This window comes from Pseudopipra pipra, chromosome 9 (genome assembly GCF_036250125.1).
Source record: "Pseudopipra pipra isolate bDixPip1 chromosome 9, bDixPip1.hap1, whole genome shotgun sequence".
Lineage (NCBI taxonomy): Eukaryota > Metazoa > Chordata > Aves > Passeriformes > Pipridae > Pseudopipra > Pseudopipra pipra.
Genome location: NC_087557.1, coordinates 8,775,223 through 8,797,308, shown reverse-complemented (window position 1 = coordinate 8,797,308; position 22,086 = coordinate 8,775,223). Strand labels below are relative to the sequence as shown.

Here is a 22,086-nt window from a genome sequence, read left to right as displayed (position 1 = left end):
TGGCTCTTACTTGTATTCTGTGGCCCAACAGACAGCACCAGGTCTGACTGTAATAAAGCCCCAATTACCCAACTCTAGGGGAGGATAGCTGGCATTTCCCTCTGCCCGATGATTTAATTGGGCCTGTCAGCCAGGGATAATTGGTTTCTGGTTGACTGAAAAAAGTGACAGTGACATCAGCTCTCTGCTACCCTCCATTACTGGAATTCTTGTTGTCTCATAACAGGGCCTCAGCACACAGGGTGCTCCGGCAGCTTTACAGGTCTCTCGTTGCACAGTGCAATGGAAACGCAGCAATGTAAGACAGAGAAACCCTTTCAAGCTCTTTACCCTCTACATTTCCATAGTACCTTTTGGGGAACCAGTATTGTATATGTACAGGAAAGTCTGGTTTTGCTTGTTTTACTGAAAATTTGATAATATTGTTGCTGTCATGGTGGTTTAAGGCTATAAACAAGGCAGGATTTATTGGGAGAGACAATAGGGAGTATCTTTTCCTAACCAGCTGATATGGCTGGAAAAATAAAGATGATTTGGGACACATGAAGCCTTCTCAAGGTCGTGTGCCCAAAGCTGGGGCACTGTTTTTATTTCCAACAGTGACATAAACCATCTGAACTAATAAAAGATATTACATTTCTCCCTAATTCTTGCCTTGCTTAAAGAAAAACACCTCTTGATGCTAGTGGTGTATTATTGCAAAAGGTTTAATGTACTCTGTTGAAAGGATCACTCAAAACAACAACAAAAAAATGTACTAAGTCCTTGTTTATTCTTTACACAGCTTCAGGCAGGGAGTACAGCTTTAATTTACAATAATTTTGTTACACTGCTTAAGACTTACATCAGTAGAGGGCAGACAGATATTTCCTCCAATGTTATTCTCTTTTGTTCATCTTTCCTCTCCCTCCTTTCCCCTGGACTGCCAAGCACTAGTGGATTGTGTGGAGCAGGCATGGATGGCAGGAAAGTACATGGGCAATTTCTCTCTACCCAAGGATTTCCCCAGTGGATATATTTTTTAAAGTGTGAAAGCAATGCAGTGCACCTATGAATCTACTTGTAGAGCTAGCCTAGGACTGAGTTCACACTTAACAGACTTAGCACATCTGCAGTATTGTGACAGCACTACGTGTCTTGTTCCTAGCCCCTGCTAATTTCACCTCAGGGCTGCACTGGATTAGCATCCCAGGAGGAAATTTGCTCTGTGGAGTCTGTGACCATACAGCTCTCTGCAACTTCCACACTGCATTAATCCGCCAGAAAGAGATGGGAATGGCCAAGATCATTGTTATTCAACCCATGTCTGCCTACAGAACGCTTCAGAGAACAAAACCCAAGCAGAGGCACAGTGTCCACCCTTCCTTGCACTAAACTTCCCAGGTGGAGTGAGGCAGGCTGATACAGTCAGAGTGGATCTGACCTCCTTCTCTCCACATTTCACTTGCTGCACTTTAGAGAGAGAGACAACGGGAGAAGCCTGATCAACATGACTCACATGTCAAACATCCATAATAGTACAACCAGCCTCCAGCTGATTAGTGCCCCAGAGAGTCCTGAATTGAGAGACCTGGGTGGTCTTTTCATGGCCTATGTGAAAGAATTTCTTGGCAATGGTTCCAGCAATGGACTTTATTCAGCACTGTTGGCTAGAAAACTTGTTGGAGTCTCTAGACAGTCTTATAACCCTTTCACTTCACAGCCTAATTTGAAACATTTGTGTGCATGTGGTGATTGGCAGTAAAATACAGAAAAATCTCAGACTGGAGGAAGTATAGGCTTTGTGGGTTCCTCCCTAGGTCTCACCCATCACTGACACATCTGGGATACAAAAAGGAAGAATGACAGAATGGGTCATGTTTCAGCAGTGTGAACCCATGGCAAATTAGCTACAAAATTCCTAGAGAGACATTTACCTTAGCAAAAATGTCATGGCCAAAGTAAAGGTGGCTGGAAGAGGATGTGATTGTTTGTGCTACTAGATTTACAACTGGATACTTACAGTGATCATCTGTTAAAGGATATATTGGGAATAAACGGAAATTACTCAGTCATGTCTTAAAACCTGCATGGTATTTTTATGTAATTTTATTTCTGTTTGGTTGGCAGCTAAGTGCTTAACTTCAGAGTTGATTTCCTATCTGTCTTTTGATTAAAATATCTGTCATTTCTAGTTTCACTATATCTCAGGATTGAAGATTTTGAGCTGTAGAACAAGTATTTCAAGATGAAACTGTCTCCTCCAACACCAAACCCTCTTGCACAAAGCTACTTCTAATTTCCAACAATTCAAGACTATTTATCAGATAAATATGTTGTTTTCTTGGACAAATCTACACAGCTGCATTTGCAAATTCTGTACAGTCTCACAGAGGTGAGCAAGTGCTTATTCTTTGATTGATGCTGTCTCTAGTTAACATAAAAGTCAGCTTTTTAATTTATGTGGGATATTCTATTAACTGGCAAGAAAATTTAGTAATAAGCATAGGGACAAAAAGGATTAATATAGTTGCATTTTGCCTGTACCACTTTAACTGTAAAAGACTTAATGCTGAAAGAATCATAATGACCTGAGGGTTCAAGGACATTTTGTTTCCAGAGTGTAATTATTGCAGCAATGCCAGGCATGGTAATGGATCACTTAGCACTGTATGACTTTTCTTTGAACTAAGTCCTTCATGTATCATAAAACAGCGAAAGAAAAAAAGTGTTACCTAGGCTTGTGCTAAGTCAAAATGCCTGCTGAACTTGTACAATTTGGCAAGTAGACATAGATGCTTTGTAGACTGCCAAGAAACCACAATGGACTCAACACGGAGTAAATATCAGCAACAAATAAAGGAAAAGAATCAGGTTGTTATCTAAAGAAAAAAAAAAAACAAACCAAAACCAAGCAAAACCTCCTCCCTGTGCCCCCCAACAACACAGAAGAAACTAAGCAAGTCTCAGGGCTATTCCACGGAACACTTTCCTAGCTTGGTTACTCTTGCTGGCAAAATAGTTCTCATCAAGGCTGCATTTTGCTTATGCACTTCATTCATGAAAACTGATGAAGCACATAGTTTTATACATTCCAAATGATGCTATTTGCTATGGAAACTGTAAGACCCAGGAAGCCAATACCCACTAATGATGTCTTTATGAGCCTGCTATTCAGATTAAAGCGAAATGTAAAGCTCAGCTTAAAATTTACAGTGCCTTGCTCTCAGAACTTGATTTTTCCATGCAAAATCAAAATGGAGAAACTTATTAAATACAGAAACATTGTTAGGTTTATGTACAGTTTAACTAGGACTCTACAGAAATTACAGTTGGGCAAGCACAGGAATATATTTGTCTTCAGTGCAAGAAAACCATAGTAATATTGATTGTTCTATTTATATTGATGCCGTTGTTTCACTTAAGAATAATAACCAAATGAAAGAACTAACGCTACTTAAAATATTATTTGAAATAGTTTAATATTAAAATATATTGTATTTGTAATATACTATTACAAATTAAAAAAACCCTGAAGTGAAATAATTGTAGACTTTAATGAAAATGCAGTGTTGCAAGTGCAGGCAGCACAGCAACACTCAGGACATGAAAAATGCTTTGAGAATTTTCAGTATTTTTATGGAAAAATGCAACACCTGCAAGTCACGCTGTGTTTGTTATGCTAGGTGGCAACCACTATCAATTTACAGGTCATAAATACAGAGTACATGCAGTGGAATAAAGTTTAATCCTTCTTTAGAGCTGTCAGGAAAATAAACCCATTTTCGGTGTCACATTGTCACTAGCAATTGGTTATCTCAGGAAGGATGGAGATAGAACAGAAGGCTGAGTGCCTTCCATATGCTGATGAACTGCACCCTGAGTAGATCTCCCCAAGCCAGGGGCACTCCTGGGGCTGCTCTTTTTGCCACCCGGGAAGCACGAAAACAGGGAATTTCACAAGAACTTCTGTGAAGTGCTTTAAAACTCTCAAGGAGAAGACAAATTCAAAGCAGTAATATTGAATATTTTCTCGGTCATGGAAAGCAAAGATCAGAATTTTTGGATTGTCCCACTGATCCAGTGTGCTGCTCATTTGCTATGTGTATTAAATTGTTATGTTTGTGGTGCTAAACAGTTTCAATAAATGATCTTAGCGCATTATTTGAAAAATCTGCAAACAATACATTTATTTCTCTTACTCTGCTCTGGATTCTGGTTGTTAGCAAGGAGTGTAAAAGCACAGCTACTGTGCAGAAATAAATGGCTTGTGTTTAGGTTTGTAATGGCATGTTTTGGTTTTGCACACAGTGGAAGTCCTTTGCACTTTCATAACTCAGAATCCTAGTTCTGTACTCAAAAATTACATGAGAAACATGTACTAAAACAAGTGATATAAAGTATTTCTTTCTAAGCTTGTATTACAGTAGACAATTGACTTGTATGTTAAATTTATGAGCTACGGGAAGCACGACAACTGGGAACTTGGCAAGTCCTTGTGCTTCAAAACACTCAAGCAGAAAGCAAATTCAAAGCAGTGCTGTGGAGCAGTACTCGGCCATCCCGAGTCACCAGCGCTGGCCGGCTGTTTGAGCGAGCGCTGCTGGCTTTTACACGCTATTTTTACCCGCCGGGCCACACCTCGGCGCGGGGCCTTGTGCCCTCTGCCCTGTGCCCGCTGCCCTGTGCCCTCTGCCCTGTGCCCGCTGCCCTGTGCCCGCTGCCCGTCCCGCCGCCCGGCCCTGGCGCTGAGGCGGCCGCGGCCCCGCCCGCGCAGCCGCGCTGCAGTTCCCGCTCCGGGGCTCGGAAGCGCCGCCGTGACCCGCTGACGCGGGCGGCGGGGCCCGGAAGCGGCGGGCGCGGTGCGGGACCGGGGGCAGCGGCGTTGGGCGGCCGAGCGGCCCCGGGGGGAGCCCGGAGCCCGCAGGTGCGTGAGGAGAGGCCGCGGGGCAGCGCCGGGGGGGACGGGACGGGGGGGCGGGCGCGGCCATTTTCAGCGCCGCGGGCGCGGCGCGCCCTCTGCGCCCCCGCGGTCGGTGCTGCCCGTCCCCTCGGGCCGGCCCTGCCCTGGGCGCGGGGACAAAGGCGGCGGCCCCGGGCCGGGAGCGCGGCCGCGGGGACACTCGGCGGGGACAGAGGGCCCCGCCGCCCCGCAGGCGCCGGGCGGGTCCGGGCCGGCCCGAGGAGCAGCTGGGACGGCTTTGCCCTGTCGGGGTTAAGCGGAAAGCGAGTGCGCCTCGGTGTAATAATAACAACAGTGCACGCCCGCCCCGGAGCGTTGCAGGGGCTAAATGCGTCTGGGAGCCGAGCGAAGCCAGCCCCAGCCGCCGCCTTAGAGCTAATAATAGGCAGTGTCGGCTCGCTGGCTGCGAGTAGGTTATGCCGTGGTCTGGGACGCAAAGAGAATACATCTTAGTGATTTAACAAAAGCCTAATTTATGCAGGATAGATAAAACTAAGACTGAAATACAGAAAGCATTAATAAGGAAGTAACGCTTGAGTGCTAATTTTTATCATGATTCTTTTGCAGAGTATGAAATTACTGTTGCATGTTTTCTTAAGGTGCGGAGCAGAACCAAGTCTTCACGGGAATTCTTTGGTGATCACCTATGAAGCTCCTGATCTTGAAGCTGCACTTTTGCAATGAAGAAAAGGAGACGGCTCGCTGCAAGTGTAAACGAAAAAGTTCATCTTGGCCATGAGAAAGATACTTCAGAGCAGATTCTTGTAGTGGACTGTGCGCAAGAAATTGTCTCAAAGTCTGCAGAAATAGCTCCTGCAGATCAGATTGAATCTTCCCAAGAACTTTCACCGTCACCAGAGCAAAGGAAGCTCCTGAGTTCATTGCAGTATAACAAAAATCTACTGAAATACTTAAATGATGATAGACAGAAACATCCATCATTTTGTGATTTACTCATAATTGTAGAAGGAAAAGAATTTAGCGCTCACAAAGTTGTTGTGGCTGTTGGGAGTAGTTATTTTCATGCTTGTTTGAGCAAAAATCCAAGCACTGATGTTGTCACGTTAGATCATGTAACTCATTCTGTGTTTCAGCATTTGCTTGAGTTTCTCTACACCTCTGAGTTTTTTGTGTATAAAAATGAAATTCCATTAGTGCTGGAAGCAGCAAAATTTTTAGATATCATAGACGCAGTGAAGTTACTAAATAACGAAAGTGTTTCCAGTGTACAGACTGACGTGGTAACTGATGCACCTACACCAGTAGAAACACTCAGTGAACTGACAGGTAAACTATTAAATAGCCATCAGTGCACTTTTTGTGGTCGAAGTTTCTGTTATAAGAAGTCCTTAGAAAACCATTTGGCTAAAGCCCACCGATCCCTTTCACTGGAAAGAAAACATGGGTTAAAAATGGTTGAGAAGGCCAACTTTTCCAATAGACGCTCTATGAGAAGCCGTAAATGTCCAGCTAAATTTGATATCAGTGACAATGAAAGTGCTGATGCCTCTGACAGCAACTTGGAAAAAGTCAGTTCTGACAAGGAGACATCTGAGAGAAGTGAATTTGAAGACAGTGAAAGTGAGTGCAATGTGGATGAAGAGGGACAGGAGGAGGAAATGTCAGCTGAAGATTCGGAATTTGAAGAACAAAGTGAAAAGGAACAGAATGATACTGAAGAGGGTTCTGAGGCAGTTGATTCAGTGGGGAATATTCCTGAAGGCTTAGCTCCAGTCATCATTCAGAGCAGTAGCAAAAAACTACTGCAGTGTCCCAAGTGTGACAAAAAGTTTGATCGAATAGGTAAGAGCAAGTTAGGTTGATCTCGTTCCTGTTTACCATGTGGTGGTGCTGTTTGTGTGGGAAATAAACCGAGCTTTTTCTTGGTCCTAGAGAATGAAGATCAGAATTTCTGAATTGTCCCACTGATCTGGTGTGCTGCTGATCTTGCTGTGTGTATTAAGTTGTTGTTTGTGGTGCTAAACAGTTTCAATAAATTATTTGAGTGCATTATTTGAAAAATCTGCAAACACTATATTTATTTCTCTTACTCTTGCTCTGGATTCTGGTTGTTAGCAAGGAGTGTAAAAGCACAGCTACTGTGCAGAAATAAATGGCTTGTGAGTGTTTAGTTTGGAAATGGCATGTTTTGGTTTTGCACACAGTGGAAGTCCTTTTCTCTTTGCACTTTCATAACTCAGAATCCTAGTTCTGTGTTCAAAGATTACATGAGAACATGCATTAAAAGAAGTGATACATAGATTATTTCTTTCTAAGCTTGTATTACAGTAGACAGTTGACTTGTATGTTACATTTATGAGCTACAAAAGCTCATAAATTTATAGTAATATGCTAAAGAATACATGGATGTTCTGCAGAAATAAAAATAAAATCTAGTACAAAGCAGAGAGCCTACTGCTTGACTTGAGGTAGGTGAATCTGCAGTGTAGGACAGAATTCTGTCCTCAGGAAAAAAACAGCAAACAGAAGAAGGAATACAAATGGTGTGAAAGAAATGAGAGAGTATTTTTTTTATGGTACTATGTTGGGTCTCAAATACAGGTAATGTGCAAGGGTATGTATTGTTCAGTCAGTGTTTTGCTATTTGAAAGTACCTTAAAAGTACCAGCTTGTTACAAGGCTGTTCCCCATTCTGCAAAGGTACTTCACCATCAGTGTAATGGAAGAATAGTAGTACTTGCAGTACTTCTGAACAAACTGTGCTGTGGGGTTGAACAAGAGTGACTCGTAACCCTCACACAGATTTAACACTGCGGTGGAAGTGTATGGAAGAACCTTGGATCAAATGCAGTTTTCCTACTGGTGAAAACTAGTAGGAATCTTTAGATGCCTGTGGAGGATACTTCATTTGAGAGAGAGATTATTGAACAAACCCCAAACGTGTATATGGTAGGTGATACCTGTTACAGTTCATGCTCACAGATTTTTTTTGTTGTTGTACAGGCAAATATGAGAGCCATACACGTGTGCACACGGGGGAGAAGCCTTTTGAATGTGATATATGTCACCAGCGCTACTCAACCAAGTCCAACCTGACAGTGCACAGGAAGAAACACTCCAGTGATACCGACTTTCATAAGAAGGAACACAAATGTCCCTACTGCAATAAGCTGCATGCAAGCAAAAAGACTTTAGCAAAGCACGTGAGGAGGCAAGTATGAGCAGATGTGTCTGACATTTCATTTTAAAAGTGGAGATAAATGTATGTTCGCACACAGTATATTCTGCATTGGTTTTATAAGCATTTTTTTCAAATATGTGTGTTTTCAGAGAGCATGGGGATTAGCAGTATCACCTAACCTGCCCTAAGTTTTTGTGAGAGTTCTGCTATAGGTTTTTTATTATAAATTTTAGAATCTTTCAGATTAGTTAGCACAGTCAGAACACATCAGTCTTAATAATTGCCTATACTGCTTTTAATTTGGAGGCAGAATAAAATATCTTCTTTGGTTTTAAATGTGAATGCTTTACTGTTGATTGATAATAGGGGGCTAAACCGTTTCCATGCAGATTCTTTTAGGTGAATAATTCATTTATGAGAGGCCTAATTTTAAGGTATTATTTACATACTGTTTTTTTATTTCTGTCTTTATAAATATACATAAGGCATTATAAGTGAAACTGTCTTGTCAAGAGTCATATGAGATTCTACAGGAGTCCATAGTAAACACTGCACTAGAATTGCTTCAATGTCAGTATTCTGTTCTGCAGGTGTGGTAATAAACTGTCATGATATATGAAGTTTAGAAATAGATATTTAGTATTTGTGTGATCTTCATCTTGGAAAGCTACCTTCAGCTTCTGTCTTTTTCCTAGGTTTCATCCAGAGAATGTACAAGAATTTCTTTCTATCAAGAAGACAAAGAGTGAAGGTTGGAAATGTGATGTAAGTAATCTTCAGTACTTTTGTTGGTTTCATCTAGGGTCTGTGTTTTGCGAACTTAAGCAAAAATGTGATATGTGTTTCTGTGAAATCTCAGAAGGCTTTGCAAGTGATGATATGAATTTCTCCTCTGTGCTGATTTAAGGACTGGGCTTTATCTGCATATACAGCCTCTGGTCAGGTAGATAAATTTGAATTCTAAAATAGTTAGAGGCAGTATTTTTTAATGTGATCAGTTATTACTGTTATTCAGATATATCAGTTTGCAAATGATTAGACTTGAGTGTTATGGATACTTTTAAAACAGAGTAGTTTCTCTCCTGTTAATTATGTGCATCAAGCACTGACTATAAAGGATACTGTTCTAGGAAGGCTCTGTCAGTAGTGAGGAAATATGAAACACTTTCTCATTTGGCTACATATGCATGTCAACAGAGTTGTAAATTTGTACTAAATTTATGTCTAGTTGTAAAGTCATAGAATACTGCACTTGATTTTCCCCTGGAGAGGTTTATATGTGTGAAACTACATCTAGTCTAAAAAGGAGTTTGTAGAATTTCCATTCTCTATATGTACGCTGCCAAGGAATGTTTTAAAGTTTCAAATGTGGGGTTTCGTTGTTTGGGGTTTTTTTTAAGGGAATTGATTTACTTTTTGTTTTTCAGGCAGCTGTTTTGTTTATGCAAGCTGCTGTGTGCCGCTGTATGTCTGTAATATTAGATGCCCTAATGTAATTACTAACCTTGCTTTGTTTGGGAACTTGCACTTACAAACATATAGTAGGAGGTTGGGAGATACCAACTGTAGGAATTTGTAGCGTTCAGTCTCTTGATGGTGGGACTGTGGTTGGAGGTATTGCATGGTTGACCAACTTTCAGATGAAGTTGTATTGTGCAAACATGTTACAGATTGTGTTTGTTACTAGATGAGAAACATTGTAATAGTGGGAATCAATCATGTGACATTTTTGATGTTCCTTCTGGGAAAGAATGCTTCCCAAATGAGTGATTTGATAAACTCCACTTCATGGTTTGTGGGTTTACTTTTTTTCCTGACAGTTGTAAGTAGAAATTAAAAAAATGAGCTGCTGCTCTTGTAGAGCTCATGTCCTTTGAAAATGCACTTGAATTAAAAGCAGGGTTAGAATTTTAGCTTTGATAGCAGTTGGAGGTTGAACAGAACCCTTGGGTGCAGTGCTGTGACTTTGTTTTCAGGTTGTGAGGTATGTTCTGAGAGCTGAGGTGCCGCAGGTGTAAGCTGCAGGATTCATTCAGGTTGTTGGTTTGTGCTGTCGTCCGTGTGTGAACACCAGGATTTGATGACCATACTTTAATCCTTGAGGAATATGAGCAAATTAACAGAAACAATAGAGTATTAATAGTAAAGAAAAGTAAGAAGGCTATTATACTTTCTCCAGGTATGGGATTTTCTTACACCTATACTTTACATTAATGAGTTTTAAACAAATAAAGCTGTTGCTTTTGATTTCCTTATTCAGGTGTCCTCTGAGAAAGTGATTGCAGGATTTAATGGATGGGACTTGGGTAGTACTAAATTCAGCTCTTATAAACAATGTCAAGAGTTTCACAGTGAAGTTAGTGAGTGCTGTGTTGATTTATGTTGAAGTGTAGGACCCTGATGATAAATTGTAATACCTGGTTTAAATGCCTAAATTTGAGCTGTGGCTTCAGATCTGTAATTGTTCTGCATTCTTACTTCAATCACTACTAATAATTCTTGTATCGTTTGGGTTTTGGTTAATCTGAAAACAGTACTGAGAAGCTCACATAATTTTAGCCCTGTGGAGGTTCTGTAGTTCTAAAATATAATTTGAGTTATACTTCTTTGTTGGTATTGGCATTTTCTCTTTAATACCTGCTATCAGAGAATTTCCCGGAGGAAATAAAGGAACAGATATGGTTCTAGTTCTATAGTAGCTTATACTACAACAATTTTTACCACAGTCCAACTGAGCCATTTCAGCATCCAAAACCAGGTCACAGCTATTTACCTTTTTTTTTATTGGGTTATTTTCTGCTGAGCTGTATTGAAACACCCTAGGAAAAGAGTCTGTTAAGTGCTGGAATCAGTAGAAAGAAGGAGGGGAGAGGAGCATGTAACTACATGCAGGAGTTGGCAGTAGTTTTATTTAGGCTGCCATAGATCTGCATCCTAATTTATATAGTACAGTCCACTATGGGTTATGTAGAACACAGATTGCTCCAGATGTTCACTGCAAGGCTTTACAAGTAAAATTTTGAAGAATACATATTTAATCTTTCATTGGTGCAGAGAGCAGATGAAATCAACTGCTAAGAGTTTATGAATGGTAAAAAAATCTGGTTATAATTGATGTATCTTTGACAAAGTGTGTTATCATTTTAGATTTGTAAGAAATCTTTCACTCGAAGACCTCATTTAGAAGAGCATATGATCCTTCACTCTCAGGATAAACCCTTCAAGTGTACCTATTGTGAAGAGCATTTTAAATCCCGGTTCGCAAGACTGAAACATCAAGAAAAATTCCATCTCGGTATAGAAACCTCCTTCTGACATGTAAACAATAGATTTAAAGTAAAACCTTCCCCCACTATTGTATGTTCTGATCAGTCTGATTTCCATCCCACCTCCTTTTCCAGTTCTCTCTTCCAGTTTTGTGGCAGAGTTGTTTGGGGGTTTTTTTGTTGATTGGGTTTTACTTTTCTGTTCAGTGGTCTTTCTGAATCATTCTGTTGTACCTAAAAAAGTCAAAATTTTGAGGAGGAAGAAGACTTAAGGTTACTTTGGGTTTAAAACTGTTTTGTTCTTAGCTATGGAGTCAGATTCTTTCTGAAGTTTTCAAAAGACCTTTTCCTTTCCTCCTGAAGTATTCTGAAGACTTTTTTATTACTAAGAATTATTTCTGCTGGGTAGCAACTAGATTGCTGATAGTAATAGGAATTTGTTTTTTCAAGCAATCTAAGTGGGCTTAATTACTTTTGACTATTAATTCTAAATTTTTGCTTTATAGTAATGAAATTTGTCAAAATACCAGGTATTAGAAATAACTTGTCTGCGCAGAAAGTGCACAAAGCCTAATTAAAGTATGCTGACTGTACTAAACTTTAATAATTTGTTAGACGAAATTTTTGTTTGTAAAGTTTTCAGGGTTTTCACAAGTAACCAGACTGTGCATCTTATTTAGTTTAGCTGGCAGTTAATACTGCTGTGTGTGTCTGTCTACTTCTAGGGCCTTTTCCCTGTGACATTTGTGGCCGACAGTTTAATGATACAGGAAATCTGAAACGCCATATAGAGTGTACTCATGGGGGAAAGAGGAAATGGACATGTTTCATCTGTGGAAAATCTGTCAGGGAACGGTAAGGAGTTGAGTGACTACTTGAACTTCAGCAGAACGGAGTAATATTTAGCATACTTTGATTTTGAATATGTTTTAGCTTTGAGTTTTTGACATAAATGGGACCATTTCGGAGGGATAGTGTGTTAAAAGGTGGTGTCAGAGCCAAAGGTAGCATGTGATTTTCTGATCACCTCTAAAATTAAGGATGACAACTGTGGGTGATTAGTTATGAGGTACAATTATATTAAGAAAATCTTACCTCTCGTTCACTTCACTTAAAATTCCTGTGTTGTGCAAAAACATCTCGCATTTTTTTGGGAAGGATGTGAGAGGGGCATTGCCTAAAATTAAACTTGACTGCCTAAATTTTACTGTTAAACAGAACAACTTTGAAAGAACATCTGAGAATTCACAGTGGAGAGAAGCCTCATCTTTGCAGTATTTGTGGGCAGAGTTTTCGTCATGGAAGCTCTTACAGGTACGGATTTTTATTAAACAAGCTGTGAAGCTGTTTTGCTTATTTGCTGATATGTATGCATTCATGTTATCAATAAAATTTTTTGTACTGTATGTGTTTTGGTGCATTCGAACTCTGAGAGCATTAGTAAACATTGAAATATTGAAAATATATTGATAATCTGTAAGAAGTAATTTAATTTTTAATACATTACTGGCTTAAACACAGACAGTCTCCTACAAATCTTGTGTCAAACTTGAGTTTCTTGCACAGCTTAAACTTTTGCATCTTTGTTATTCAAAGAGAAAGTAAGCAGAAGACTAAAATATCCTGCTAAATTAATGACACATCTGAGAGTTCAGCTCTGTTCTGTCTTGCTTTTTAAGAGCAGTTTAAGTGTACCTCATATGAAAGTTATTTCCTGATACTTATGTGAAGCTTTTTCTGGTATTTTGCACTGCATTAGCAGTACAGATTATGTTAACAAAATTGCATTTTTTTGGTTATGTTTATGACTATAAATATGCAGACTTCATTTAAGAGTCCACCATGATGACAAGAGATATGAATGTGAAGAATGTGGGAAAACATTTATTCGGCATGACCATCTGACAAAACACAAAAAAATTCATTCAGGTAGGTGTTTTCTTTGAAAATTATCTTCAAAATTACTATTTTGAAATAAAACCAAATAAAAATTGATTATGGATTTTGTTTTCAGTACGTGCATTGGTTTAGGCCTTATGAAGGTTCCTCTCACTATTTTTAAGGACAACTAAGTAGGTTTAATCTTACGTGTTTTCAAGGTTTAAAAGCCAAGTATTTCCTCCATGTTAACATAGAAAGCCGAGGGACAGTCAAAAACATGTAACAGTGAATTGCTTTAAAAATATTAAATAAAAAAGCAATAGTGAAAAAGGAGGATTTTTTGATGAGTTCAGATTTCTTTTTTTTAATAGCAATCATGTGAAACATTGTTGCCACAATATAGAAGAAGCTGTCACAGTCTCTGTCAAAGTTTGTACGCTGATCACTTTAATGTAAGAACATCAAAGAGGTGTTTCTAAGTCTCTGTTATGGGACAGAGGGAAGGAAGGAAGACTGAGGAAATCAGCCCTGAGAACAGCCAGATGGGGATGATCAGGAGAAAGAAAAAAAAAATCTGTTGCACTGAGAGTAGAAAAGTTATCAAATGTATAGGAAGAGCAAAGATTCATCAGTGACTTTTTCAGAACAGGATCCAGAGGGAATATGGCCTTCTAGGAGGCAAAATACTATGAGGCAGCATGAAAATATGAAAGTGATCAGAGTCTAAACTTCCCAAGCCTTTTTTTTGAAGGACAGCTTCTATTTTGGTATTTGAAATTGTGTCTGCTATCAAATAAAGAAATCTTTGAAAACTCCAAGTACCAAAAAAAAAAAAAATCCTCTTTTCTGCTCTATTTGCTTTTCCCCCTCTAGAAAGTTACATTCTTTGACTGTCCACACTCCTTCTACTTACATGAGAAGAAATATTCTGCCACTTTGTAGAAGATCTCAAGATGACTCAAAAGAATCAGGATACTTTTAAACAGCAGCATAAAAGGAAAAGGTAACTATGTAAATCAGGATAATTAAAAAGATAAATACTGTGGTGTAATTTTAAGTTCCAAAAATTAGTAGCTGAAAATCATTGGTATGTTTCAATAAGCTTCTCTTTTAAAACAGCTGAATTATTGAAGTTATCACATTTCAGGTCATAACGAAGGGAGTGCATTCCTAGTCATTCACTTGTACCTCTCATGTAGTGGCTGCTTGGGGAAGTGTCTCTTGACTTGAACATGAATTTCTTTTTAGGAATGACAAATGGTCATATATGATATGTATTAGTCATATATAACAAGTGGTAAAAATCCTTACCCTGGTAGAACCAAAATGCTTCCTGAATTTTGTTTTATGATGACAGAAATCCTTCTCCAGGTAAGCTATGGAAGAGCTTGATTGGTTGAACTTTGGGAACATAAATCTTTTGTATATTTTATAATTAAAGCTCTTAGACATTCAATGAATTCCAAAAGATTAAACCAAAAGTTATTGAATTTTGCCCTTGTAGGTGAAAAAGCACATCAGTGTGAGGAATGTGGAAAATGTTTTGGCCGTAGAGATCACCTTACTGTTCATTATAAAAGTGTTCATCTAGGAGAAAAAGTTTGGCAGAAGTAAGTGTGGGTTTTTTACAACTGCATAAATACTTCTCTACTGTAAGTGATTTTGTTGAGGTGTTTGAGCAGAATTCTAGTAGTCTGTGTGTTTGTCATGCCTGTTACCTTAGTTGTGGTAGAGATATCATTATTACAGTTTGAAGTGGATATTGGAAAATTACCTTCACAATTTAAGCAAGATATTTTCTTTGTAGCATAATTAACTAAATAAAAGTGTTAAAAAGGATCAAGTTTTTATCTGTCAATTACCTGTCTCAGTGTTGTTCTCAATTGATGGTTTGCTGTAATATTGTCACTGCAGCCTAGTTAAAACTGAATTATTAGTCATCGTGTAAGCACTGTGAGAATTATGCTACACTTAAGGTATTTTAGAAGCTGGCAGCAGATTAGTGGCTCTGAAAGTAGGTAAAAATTTTGAAACCTGAGTTGTGACTGTAAATTGAAAATGAAGTAGGGTTTTAAAGTTCTTGAGCTCTCAATATAAGCCTTTCAGAGATTTGAAATAAACAGACCTAGCTATTTTTCAAATTATGTGTTTTAACTGTTAGTATTCATTAGTGTTGTGGAGAAGCCATTGTAGATGTGTCTGTATAAAAGTATAACACATTGTCTGTTTGTTCTCTTCTTTTTTTTCCTCAGTAGGCAGTAGCCTACCTAGAAATTCTACCATTCCTAGAGCCTTATTTATGGCCTAATCCTACCAAAGTAAAAGCTTCTTGTGGATGTTGAGCAAAAATGGTACTTAAGGGTATTTTTGGAGTCAGAAAAAAAATTCTAGTGGCTTTTGCTGTTTAAATACTTAAGTGCCATCCTAGAGAATAAGATTGAATATTAAAAGATATCTAATTGACCTTATTGGTATGTAGATGCCAAGAAATAGAAACATAAGTGAGGAAATTTTGAAACTTTGATATTTAGCTATTTTGCAGTTAAAGATTTCAGAAAGGACTGTGCACAAGCTTTATTGTTAGGAGGTTACAAAAAAAAGCATCTAACATGAAATGTCTTTTCTTCTTTAAAGATATAAAGCAACATTTCACCAGTGTGAAGTCTGTAAGAAAGTTTTTAAAGGGAAATCAAGTTTGGAAATGCATTTTAGGACACATTCAGGTAAAAATAAAACAAACTCCAACTAAACCACAAAACACGTAGGAATGTATTTTTATGCATCAGTGTTGATTCAGTTATTTAATTCATTGTGGTTGTTGAACATTCAGGGCAAGAGTAGGAGGAAGCACCAAGACTTTATTCATTCTCTTATGTTGGTCATTCCTGAATTCTACTCTCTGAATGTATCAGCTGAAATACTGATAATCCTCACCACAGGTTTGTAGTACACTCTCTACACCTTCTCCTTTATTTTACTGGTGTGTGTTCTTGCAGAATTTACCCAGATCTTCTAAATGTTTCTGTGGTCCAGAGATTACTACATTTCAAGTGGTAATCTAAACAAGGATTTGAAATCCCTTTGGAAAGGGTTGTGTCCTTTCTGTTTGACTTTGTTTTTCCTGCCTTATGTTTAGGAAAATCATTGTCCTTTTGAAAAATATAGAAATACAAACTGAGATCATTTAATACCAGTATCATAACAGTTTAAAGACTGTTCTTTTTATTTTTGTTTATATTCTAACACAAATCCAAAGTATTGAGACAACTGTATGTAAGGAGAAGAGTATGTCAGTGTAACTTGTAAACAAACTTCTGATGGCTCCCTTGATTCCAAAACTGATGCTAAACATACACTCTTTGTTTTCAGTAAAATTGTTTTATACTAGGTCTCTATACCATAATCCATGTAGGTATTTGCATATTTATGTGTGATTTGGTGTTACTCAGAATAACTAATTTTTACTTCTCTGTCTTTTCAGGCGAGAAACCCTACAAATGTCAAATCTGTAATCAGTCTTTTAGAATTAAGAAGACATTAACGAAACACATGGTTATTCATTCAGATGCTCGACCTTTTAATTGCCAACACTGCAATGCAACATTTAAACGAAAAGACAAGCTGAAATATCATATTGATCATGTTCATGGATCAAAGGCTGCAGAAGAGGCATTGGCATCTTCTCCAGAGGAAAAGCTGGTCTCCTTACCAGTGCAGTACACCTCTGATGACAAAGTGTACCAAAATGAGGCTAAACAATTTGTGGAGCAGTCCAAAGCATATCAATCTGAATCCAAAACTTTGTTACAGAATGTATCCACCGAAGTGTGTGTGCCTGTGACTCTGGTACCAGTTCCAATGTCTGACCCACAAGCAGACCTGGTGCAGCACCCTGCTCAGTCACACAGCATCCTGCCTCCACAGCCTGAGCAGGCAGAGTATCAACGAGCCACGGATCTGGCATTTCTAGAGAAATACACTCTTACTCCACAACCTGCAAATATTGTTCATCCTGTAAGGCCTGAGCAAATGTTGGATCCCAGAGACCAGTCATATCTTGGAACTTTACTGGGGCTAGATACAACTCCTACTGTACAGAATATTTCAAACAATGAACATTCGTGATCAGACCATAACATTCCACCTAATTTACTAGGTCATTAGCCACCAGAAGGCTGATATGGCAATGAAGATTTATATTTTATATTTTATTTGGACTCATAAGTCTTCTGCATAGTTTTGGAGAAACAATTTGTTTACATAATATTTGAACATTTAGGCACATTTTAATGCATACTGAAAGAGTGTTTCTTGTGATTTTAAGAGTTTTTAAGAATCTTATAGATGGTCTTTTAAAAATAATGCTCTTAAATATCTTTTAAGGATAGTGGCTGAAAAATGTCATTACATATCTGGCTATTAATTTAAAAAAATTGCCTTTCTGCATCTCACTTTAAGTTAATGTTTTAAGTGTAATAGAAAGCATTCTGAAAGAATAAGGACTATATCAAATTCATTAAAATTTGTAAGGGCAGACAGGGCTATAAAACAGAAACTTTGAATTATGTTTCACACAGAAATTAATATATAATTTTACTTGAACCCTCAGGCATTTTTGGAGGGTTTTAAAGTCACGTGGACTCTGAAGCCTAGCCAGTGAACACAGGCACTAGGTTCTTCTGAAAAGGGATTCTGTGATATTTTATGAAGACACTAAACAGGGTGTTTGATGACCCCCTGAGTACAGTTAGGCTGCCTAAATTTGGCCTCTTAGTTCTTCCTTGATCTCTAATATTGAATAATGTGGGAAGATCTAGACAATGGTATTGTCTTAATTTTCTACACTTAGTTCTATATAATTTTATATGCATTTTTTCTTGCTTTTTCAATCTTGTTTGTCTTATAAAGTGTACCCCACACTCTGACTTTGAAAGAAAAGGAAGTATTTGCAAGGTCATTTTAATCTATGAACAGTCATGAAGGGTTGACATGGTTCATCCTTGTTAGAGCATAAGTCATACCAGAGTCCCACATTAACATGCCCATTTTCAGGTTATCTGATAGAGGAGAAATTTAAAGACTGTTCCAAAACAGTACTCAATTTCTATTTAAGAAAAAACAATTAATCAGTAATTATAAATATCTTGTGAGTTGCTAATTAAATTGTTTTGTTTCTCACTTTCTTGTACTGTGTTTATAAAACCAAAGTCAAACTCCTGAGAGTATTTTATATCTAATTATTTTTAGCTTTTTATTTACTAAACATAAGGGTTTTTTTCCAAAAGAACCGTTTTGAACTACAAGTTTGGTGTTATCATGAAATCTAGTATAATTTAACCTCATCAAGCTTTCTATTTTAAGCCTTCTTTAAAAATAATTGTTCTGCGTTTTTTTGGTGAATATGATGCCAAAGAAAGTATCTGAAGTAATTTCATAATTACTCGCAAGAATTACATCGGATTCTCATTAAGATGAGAATTAAGATTCAAATTTCCCCCCAGCTTTCCCTAGTCATAAATTATTATCTCAAATAACCTTTAAAATGGGAAACTGGACTTATATGAATAATTGTAACTGTTAAATTTATTCAATGACCTGAACATAAGTGAGCTGTGGGGAAGAGCTCTCTTGTCATCACAGTTCTACAAACTCTCAAGTGGTGTGGATCATTTTAAATCATATTCAGATACTTTGGTGTTAAATTCTGTCAATCCTCATCTACTTCAGTATGGAGCAGTTTGCAGGAGAGGGGCCAGAACTGCCTGAATGTTCATATTTTGAAGCTTGTACCCTAATGGATTCTTAACCTAAACACACCAAAGATTTCTGTTAGCTGTTAAATAGTGGCAGAGTTATAGAATTGTAAGTGTTATCAATATTTAAATAGGACTTAGCCAAAGAAGCACAATAGAAGTCCTAAACTTTAAAAGTTTAGTTTCTAAAACAGGACTACATATGTTTAACTGTTCTGTCTTTGTATCTCTAAAGCAAAATTTAGAGCTGTGCTCTGGGAATGTTCAGACTGACATGCTGTAAATATATCTGGTAAGAAGCTGACGACTAGCAAATACACAGCAATAACAAGGCCATTGAATGCCACCTTCTGAAAGGACGCTATCAAGTACTACCCTTCCTGCTTTCTAACTCCACCTGCATCTTCTTTCAAAATAAAACTGTTTCTGTCGTCTTTACACTCCATGGCTTGAAAATGGCTGTTTTATGTGAAGTTTTCAAGTCGACGTGTGTGTATCGTATTCATATTATCGCATGTGCACATGGAACATGGTTTCTAATGCATTTGTAATTGTACTGTTAAAAATAACCCAACATCAGTGCTGTCAGTGCAGTGCTCAGACTAAAAAGTCTAACTCTTTGTTATTTCTTGTCTTTTCTGTCCTACAGTAGAAAAAAGTATTGTAGGATTTTGACAAAACAGTGGCTTAAGAATAGTCGGTAACTGATTGTTTCTTTTAAAGTCCAGTCTGTTTGGAAGGCACTCCAGGAAAATCTGAAAATGGAAATTGGGTCGTGTTTACTTGATAATGTCCTTTTAAAAATTCTTTCATATTTGTGCCTTTTATATATATTCTGAATAATGGCTTTTTCTCTAGTTCAGTTGTTTATTCAGAAAACATTAAGGTCAATAACTTCCGAAGGGCTTCATGTTCTTGGGTGCCCAACAAGAACCGGACTATAAAAGGACTCGTTTTTCAGAAAAACGAGCGCTCTCTTTGTTTGGGTGACCAGAATTACTAGTCATTCCTGGAAAAAATGACCTACTAGTTCTTTGGTGTTCTTTTGTTTGCAGCTAACCCTAGTAGTTAGTGTTTTTACCTGCTGGTCAGGCTGGATCATTGCCAGTTGACAGTGAAAGAAAATAGGAAAGCTTATGTGTTAGATACATAGTTTTTATTTTTATTTAATATCATGAGCTATAATTCTTATGGCTTTACATCTATTTAAAATTCATATATAAGCAAAGTAAATTTTCATGGACTGGTACTTCATTTGGTAGGTGGAAGTATCTTGTTTTAGCTTGATGGAGGATAGTTCTTAAGAGGACTGAGTTGAAGAGCAGAGATCTGCACCTTGCAGCTGCCTGGGTCAAAACTCCTTAATGTCTGACACCTCCATTTTAATATGTCTGTGTACTCATGGGAGAATGCATGTCCTGTTGATCTGGAGGATACATTTACAACAAAGGCTATGTTTTATCTGGCAGTCATTGGCTCAGTTGAGCATTTATTGCCAAAGAAGGAAGAAGGAGGTGTCTCTTAAAAATATTTCTAAAGGATGATTAGTGGCACATTGCAAAAAGTTGGTCTTTACCACATGCTGATCTTCGGAAAGAAGAGTGAGTCCATGTTGGTACTCCAAACTGTGTGTGGTTCTGAGAACTTGTTGCACTCATTCTGTTTAAACATTGAATTCTGTATTTTTTGCTATACAAATTTCTGGGTTACTGCCTTTAATTATTTTAGTGAATTTTATGTTCAGTTTATTTATTTGAGCACTGACACTTTTCTTACAAAGGTATGTCTCTCATGGATTCTTTTCACGCTGAACATCAGTCATTGTAATGGTGATGATATATCTTCTGTAAGGCTGTGGTTTCCTTAAAACTATAGTGCTACTTTAGTCTGGACTATAATTTGGGTAGTTGTTTTTAAAGATGGGTTGTGCCAGACCATAATGACAAAAGATTTATTTGATATCATCAAAGAGCTAAGCTCCTTTCCCTAGTAATGAATGTCAAAGAGTATCCAGAACTGAAGAATGCTTCCAAGGAGTCACCTCACGATGTGCTTGATTGAACATGAAATGTGTTATGGACTGCTAAGGAATAAATGAAATAAGTAACCCTCAAGTTTTTAAATTTAAAATAATTCCTGTGTAGGAGTTCATGAATGTAGAATTATGAATGAATTCTGAGAAGGCTGTTGTAGATGAATATGGGTTTTTTTCCTGAGAATATAAAAGATGTGAAATATTGAACATAACATGCCTACCTGATGCAGAGTGTGTTCCCCATATGCCTGAAGCTAAAGGGAAATAGAGTGCATTATCTGTAGGTCCTTGTGACTGCTGTCATGTGGGATCTTTCTCTACAATACGGTCTCAGTGATTTGGTTGTTTCATCGTGTGCATTGAAGAATGTCACTGGCAGAATGTAATGTGGGGCAGTCATTTTGCTTAAGCCCATATACGGTCTTTTTCATGGTTCATAAGAAATGTTTTGGTTTAAAATTATTTGATGGATTAAAGGTAAAAATGGCAAAATTTTTTTGAACCCCCATAACCATTTTGATCATGTTTAAATGTTGGTCCTTTTATATGAAAGAATAAGGTGAAAAGAACTCAATATTTTGTCACTGGTATATGAGATAATGTGTTTTAAATGTGATCTGTACAGGTTGGTATTTTAGATGGGAGTCTTTAAAGTTGTCTTTTTAGGGGAAATCCTTTGCTGTAAGGTAAAGCTAGGAAGTGTACTGTAAATGTAGAAGTACTCAGTCCTATGTGTAATTTTGTTTGCTATGGAAAAGTAAAGTTCTTTTGTCTTAACATTGTGTGCTTCACAGGATTTACTGCAGGGCTGCTTGCGATAAGTTTTGATTTTTGCCCACCCTTTTTCTCTTTTTAAACAGCATGGAAACACAGTACTCTGTATGCCTCTCAGTTTTAAAGCTCATGAAAGAGAAACAGACGAGGCGATGTTTTGATCAAATTCGTGCGTCTCATTCTGCTTTTGATTTTAAAATATTTTGTAAATTAAATTTATTTAGGAAAAAAAAAGCCGACAACTTGGTTTTGCTTGATTTATTAGGTTTTGTTTGTTTGTTTTTAATGTGAAG

The 22,086-nt window shown here is 37.7% G+C and overlaps 1 protein-coding gene across 4 annotated transcripts; it reads left to right on the top strand.

Moving 5' to 3' along the window:
• Nucleotides 1-214: 214 nt before the first annotated feature.
• On the top strand, nt 215-21,796 carry ZBTB41 (zinc finger and BTB domain containing 41). 4 transcript variants are annotated; one of them, XM_064664455.1, is made up of 12 exons: nt 215-298; nt 2,175-2,374; nt 5,542-6,745; nt 7,907-8,114; nt 8,780-8,849; nt 11,232-11,379; nt 12,076-12,205; nt 12,569-12,664; nt 13,173-13,279; nt 14,736-14,841; nt 15,866-15,954; nt 16,713-21,796. In XM_064664455.1, exons 3-12 carry the CDS (start codon nt 5,623-5,625, stop codon nt 17,354-17,356), a joined length of 2,721 nt encoding a protein of 906 aa, XP_064520525.1. In that variant the 5' UTR covers nt 215-298; nt 2,175-2,374; nt 5,542-5,622; the 3' UTR covers nt 17,357-21,796. The 4 variants fall into 4 exon arrangements, with proteins under 4 accessions (XP_064520525.1, XP_064520524.1, XP_064520521.1 ...); XM_064664454.1 differs by lacking the exon at nt 215-298 and having other exon boundaries at nt 1,011-2,374; XM_064664451.1 differs by lacking the exons at nt 215-298; nt 2,175-2,374 and adding an exon at nt 4,773-4,906.
• Nucleotides 21,797-22,086: the final 290 nt, after the last annotated feature.